We start from the raw sequence: 5,913 nt of genomic DNA, 5'->3' as shown, positions 1-5,913 counted from the left end.
TAATAATAATAATAATAATAATAATAATAATGATAATAATAATAATGCCACTACTACTCCAACTATTACTAAGACTAACACTAACTGCTGCTACTCCTTCTGCTGTAGTGAATAAGATCATCTCGTCGGGTAGTCATGGCCTAGCACGAAGCAAGAATGAAGGCCAGAAACCTCATTATTGCATACCACAACCTCCTCCCTGTAAATACCACCAACAAGATTTTTCCCAGTAATAAATCAGGAAAGGTAAGGTGAGTGTAAAGGGCAGAGCACCACCTGACCATCACCCCTCGTTCTGGATCGTTCGGCCACTCCCGAGCGACACTTCGCTCATTTCTCTCTGCCACGTATGTCTCGAGAACCCTGCTTCTTCCGGTCACTCCACGTCTCGAGGCCCCAGTGAACACCTAACCGAGTCTACCTCGAGCCTCGCCAACACCCAGACGGCAGAGAACTCCCTGGACTCTCCAAGGACTGGCCTCTCAGCTGCTGCCGTGGATTCATCCTCTACCTGGTTTCCGGCGCTGTCAACGAGTCTGCATCTGGTGTTGGTGAGATTAGTGTTCCTCTGGCCGTCACTCGCTCTGGAGGGAGACTCGTGGTGAGAGCCGGGTGGTGCGTAAGGTGTTCCTTTTGTTATATTGTGTATACCTGTGTTTTTGTTAGTCTAGGAAACTTGGAACCATTCGAAGCTGTCTATTACCGCCCCCACTGGGTTAAGTAGTTAATCCTGGGCCCAGTTTAGAGGGGGCAGGTCTGATGTTTCGCACCTCGCCCCTGCAACAAATAGACTAAACTAGTGAGTTATTACTTGGTTTTGGTGACCTCGCCAGGATATTGACTTAGACTCTGGGGTGTTGGGTGTGTTAGTGCGGAGTTGTGCCAACTGTTTCACCAGTTTTTCTTTGTGCCGAAGTGTTTCAGTGGTACAGTGATTTTCCTTCTCGGGCGTATTGTGTAGTTATACGTTCGGCCTCGGTGAATTGAAAATTAGGTGCAGACCCACGTGTCTTCTAATCTGCACTTGGTTGAGTGTAGGTCAGTGCCTTTTAACCACCCCTCGTGCTCTTGCACGAGCAGCCGCTAATACCCAGCCGGTCGGTTGGGTATCTGGACAGATCAGAGCAAGTTTCTCTCAAATGTTAGCTAGATTAACGTCCTGATCGAGGACTACCCAGTAAGTCAACAAGGCCTGGAGGACCTCTCCTTGCCTACTTACTGGGCGGGGAATGGGACCACACCCGCCCCGTATACCCCTTGTCTTAAGGCCATGCATATCCCACTGGGATTGCCCGAGACAGGTCTCGTAGCGTTACCCAGTGAGTCTTCATCCCGAAACGCCAGGTCTCTACTGTGCGGGAGTTCAGTGGGTTTAGTTCCCGTTCAGCAAAAGGGGTCCAGCGGCCATCCCCTACAGCAAGATAGAGAACTTGCTAAGCAGGGAGATTGGCGTCGGATTAGTGAAGCTGTTACGGTATCTGAAGCCTGGCAGACACCCATTTCTCTGCGGCCGTGGATTAGCTTACAGGAAAAGGGAACAGTCCCAGCCCCTGGCCTCCGGGCCATCCTGGTGGGTGACGATTTAGCCGGACAGTTAAACTCAAAAGGGTCTTCACTTCGCAGGCTAGCTTAGGCAGCTGAAGCCTGCCCCTTAAGAGTCATAGTTACTCTCTCCTAGAAAGGGCTCTCCTGACTGGTTTTGGTTTGACTCCAGAGCGGTACCGGCTAGACTTCAGGAACTGTTGTAATATCAGTGGGGGAAAATTACCGCCAGATTTCTACCAGTGTTCAGCAGTTATTTGACTCATGGGTGGAGTCGGTGTCAATCCCTTCGTGAGTTTATCATTTAAGATCGGTTCCTTTCTTACCATCTCTGTAACTTCTTAAAGGAGCAGGATACCGCTTTTTAAGACGTGGATAGGGCTGATGTTTGGTCTGCAGCTCGCAACGCCTACCCTAAGCAGAACTCCGGCGGAGCCACTGGGAGGTCCACCTACCGGGCCTCTTCATCTAGTGAAAAGAGCAATGAGGCCATTAACGCTAAACCGGACCAAGAAGCTTCTTCCGTGTTATAACTGGGGAAGAAGGGCATGTAAGGTCTTGAGTGTCCAAGAAATCCCAGGGCCTATGAAGAACCACAGGACAAACACAAGGTAGGATTTTGTATGGATGAGTGGTGTCTCCCAGATTATGCAGTTGCTGGCACGATCAACGGCTCCTGGGCTACTGCTATTGTCTGACACTATTGTCAGACACCGGCTGCAGCTGCGTGATCGTCTCGTTGCTGGCACGATCAACGGCTCCTGGGCTACTGCTCTTGTCAGAGACCGGCTGCAACTGCGTGATCGTCTCTCGGCGACCTAAAGTAATATAGGACTGGGCTACTGCTCTTGTCAGAGACCGGCTGCAACTGCGTGATCGTCTCTCGGCGACCTAAAGTAATATAGGATTATCTTGGACGGTAAGATATTTTTCCAGCCGTTAGGTACTATATAAGATGTCCATTTCGAGGGTTGGATTGATAATGCTATCCTAGCTCCTATGAAGTGCGCTTGTCCTCATTGGCAACATCTCAGGAGCTCGTAGTCTTGATGAGCCATCTCGTGAATAGCAAAGCACCATGAATAGCAAAGCACCATCCTCCTCGCTCCAAACATCTGTCGGTGATTTGGGTATGCTTCAGTCTTCTCTGCCCACTGCCATCTCTTTTCTTCCAGCCTCGGAAGACGAGCTGCCGTTAATGCGAACATGTGCTGTAGAAACCCGCAGTAGCAGAATGAAGTGTTTATCCTCTAGTTTTGCCAGAATTGCAACCCTTGGACGGCTCTACTTTGTTACCTTCGCTGTACCGGACTTCTCTCTACCGGAAGTGTTTGACCTCGAAACCTCCAACAAAGGTTGGTAAGCTCACTCTTCTTGTTCCTAAGGACTGTCAACCAATAATCCTATCTGTTGGCCATCAAAACCCTTCAGCAGGTCATGTCTCACAAAAGCTTTCTTGAAGGTATCCAGCCACTTCTGGGATGGGCGCAGATCGCCGCCAACAATGCAGACATCAGTGCCTCGAAATATAAGACCTACTTCGAAATATATAAGACCTACTTTGACATCAAGAATGAAGATAGACCGTTTCAACCTGGCGATGAAGTCCTTCTTCCCAGCGATTACAGCAAGCTTCTTGTAACTTGAAAAAGACCTTGTACAGTTTTAGAGCGACGAGGTAAGGTTGATTACCTAATTGTTTCTCCCCAAGGTCCGAGGTTGTACCACGTCAACCTCTTAAAACGTTACGTCCGTCGTGCTAGTGCCAGCTTTGCTGACCAAAGAGGAAACGCCCGAAGAGGAAGAGTATGACCCAGAGAACTACCTTATTTGTCCCAGAGAACCACCTTATTTGTGAAGACGACCCCGAGGACGAGTGCTACTCATTGCCAATGACACCTGATGGCTCCTCCGACAAGGGTAGACGATCCAGGCTCAACACGAATTTAACTTACAACAACAAGCTGACATAGAGTATCTCTCGTCAGAGTTTGACGATATTTTCTCGGATGTTCCTGGGTGTACTTCCTCTGTTGAACATATTGTCTTGACTACCACTGGCCGCATCAGCACAAAGATTTACCCTGTCCCTGTCCATCTTAACTACCACTAGCTGCATCAGCACAAAGATTTACCATGTCCCTGTCTTAAACGTTTCTTTGAATAGGTCTGACTTTGATGAGAAAGGAATCATCCGACGGTCTTCTCAACATTGTTCGCAGGTCGTGATGGTTCCTAAGCCAGACTAACACTTATCGGATGGCCATTGACTACCGTCAACTCAACAGCTAGTCTTCCAGGCTGAGCTCAGCTGTAGCATTGAGGAAGATATGTACAAGTTTTCCGGTTCAAGATTCTTCAGAGTTGGATCTCTGCAAGGCTTATTACAAAGTCCCTTTGACAGAGAGCCATGCTTGACAGCCATCCCAACCCACTTGGGCCTAATGGAGTTAACCAGACTACCTTTTGGCCTGGTCACTGCTTGTGCCACCTCAAGCTCTTCCGCATTGTGCTCTCAGGACTCGCAAACGTGACCTTTTATTTTGATAATGATTTTATACTCTTCAGACTGGGCCCTGCATTTAAGGACCCTTCATGCCGTGCTGGACAGGATCAGGACCCATGGACTTACCCTAAAGATCTCCAAGTGCTATTTTGGATTCCCTTCCATTCTATACATTGGATTCATTTTGGGAGCTGACTGTCTTCAACCCCAGCGTGACAAAGTTGAAGCGCTCTGCAAGATACCACCACCGTCCACTAAGAAACTTCTACGAGGATTTATTGTAATAGTGAGTTTCTACAAGTCTTTTATCCCTCGGGCATCCCTCCTCACTGGCCCTCTGACTGATCTGCTAAAAACTGTTCGTGAGCCCCTTCCCTGGACGGACGAGTTGCAGGCTTGTTTTGACCAGCTCAAATTAATCCTCTCTTCTAACCCCATACTTCGTCTCCCCGATCCTATAGGGCGGACGCTTTCACCCGAGGGATTGGAGCGGTTTTCCTTCAATGTCATCTTGGCATTCCTCATCCGGTTGCGTATGCTAGCAGAAAACTGCTCCCCAGGGAAACCCGGTATTCTACCATTGAGAGGGAATGCCTAGGTATAGTGTTCTCCATTCTCAAGGTTTGATTTTTACTTCAGAGGGTAAGAATTTATTTTGGAAACGGATCACAATCCCCTCACCTATAAGCACACCTTCAAAGGCATGAATGATCGCCTTCTCGGATGGAGTCTAGCACTTCAACAACACAAATTCAGGGTCGTTCATGTTGCTGGAGCTGACTATGTGCTGGAGCTGACAATCTATGTGCCGACCTCCTCAGTCGAGTTTAGGTATTTTCTTATATCCTCTCTTTTCTCCAGAAGGCATTGCATTCCCTAGAGTGGTGTTCTACAAGACTACCGTGGCTAGTCTCTTGGAGGGGGAGTTGTGTAACGGAACAGAACACCATCTGACCATCACCCCTCGTTCTGGATCGTTCGGCCACTCCCGAGCGACACTTCGCTCATTTCTCTGCCACGTATGTCTCGAGAACCCTGCTTCTTCCGGTCACTCCACGTCTCTTGGTCACTCCACGTCTCCGGTAACTCCAAGTCTCGAGGCCCCAGTGATCACCTGACCGAGTCTACCTCGAGCCTCGCCAACACCCAGACGGCAGAGAACTCCCTGGACTCCAAGGACTGGCCTTTCCTCTGCTGCCCTGGCTTCACCCTCTCCCTGCTTCCCGGCGCCGTCAACGAGTCTGCCTCCAGTGTTGGTGAGATTAGTGTTCCTCGCTCTGGAGATAAACTCTTGGTGAGAGCCGGGGTTTGCAAGGTGTCCCTGTTGTTGTTATATTGTGTATACCTGTGTGTTTTTGCAAGTCTAGTAAACTTTGAACCATTCAAAGCTGTTTATTACTGCCCCCACTGGGTTAAGTGTAGTTCATCCTGGGCCCAGTTTAGAGGGGGCAGGCCAGTGATGGCGTTTCGCACCTCGCCCCCGCAACAAATAGACTAAACTAGTAAGTTATTACGTAGTGAGGTTAGACTCTGGAAGCATTATTTTTGGGGAAGGGTGAGATTTTTAAGGAGGAATTCTACGAGTGTGGAATTTAGAGACCAAGTGAATAGCGAGGTGTGGTACGCGTGTTTTTACTATTAAAGGCTTTGCTTCTTCTCATCAGAATCACAGTTTGATAGGTCACACGTACGGACGACTAACCGGGTTCCTTTGAGCATTCCTAGTATTGGTGATGCAGAATCGATAGTTTACTTTAAAATTACTCCAATGTCTTGGTCTGAATTGTGTGCTGGGGAATGTGTCACATTCCTGTCACATCTTCAAATAAGTAAGCTGTGATGTGTGCTCATCAACAGAAAACGAG

The 5,913-nt window shown here is 48.6% G+C and overlaps 1 protein-coding gene across 8 annotated transcripts; it reads left to right on the top strand.

Annotated features, from left to right (window-relative positions):
- Positions 1-272: 272 nt before the first annotated feature.
- LOC123520090 lies at positions 273-5,556 on the top strand. 8 transcript variants are annotated; one of them, XR_006679165.1, is made up of 3 exons: positions 273-615; positions 3,765-4,334; positions 4,510-5,435. XR_006679165.1 is itself a non-coding variant. In XM_045281982.1 (2 exons), exon 2 carries the CDS (start codon positions 5,070-5,072, stop codon positions 5,544-5,546), a length of 477 nt encoding a protein of 158 aa, XP_045137917.1. In that variant the 5' UTR covers positions 273-601; positions 4,913-5,069; the 3' UTR covers positions 5,547-5,556. The 8 variants fall into 8 exon arrangements, 4 of the variants coding, with proteins under 4 accessions (XP_045137917.1, XP_045137915.1, XP_045137916.1 ...); XR_006679167.1 differs by having other exon boundaries at positions 3,765-4,646; positions 4,910-5,435; XR_006679166.1 differs by having other exon boundaries at positions 273-601; positions 3,765-5,435.
- The last annotated feature ends 357 nt before the right edge of the window (positions 5,557-5,913 follow it).

This window comes from Portunus trituberculatus, chromosome 46, assembly GCF_017591435.1.
Source record: "Portunus trituberculatus isolate SZX2019 chromosome 46, ASM1759143v1, whole genome shotgun sequence".
In the NCBI taxonomy this organism is placed as follows: domain Eukaryota; kingdom Metazoa; phylum Arthropoda; class Malacostraca; order Decapoda; family Portunidae; genus Portunus; species Portunus trituberculatus.
This window is presented reverse-complemented; position numbering and strand designations above follow the sequence as displayed.

Coding starts and splice junctions, on each gene's coding strand:
- LOC123520090 (XM_045281982.1), top strand. CDS start 5,070: ATGTCTCGAGAACCCTGCTTCTTCCGGTCACTCCACGTCTCTTGGTCA.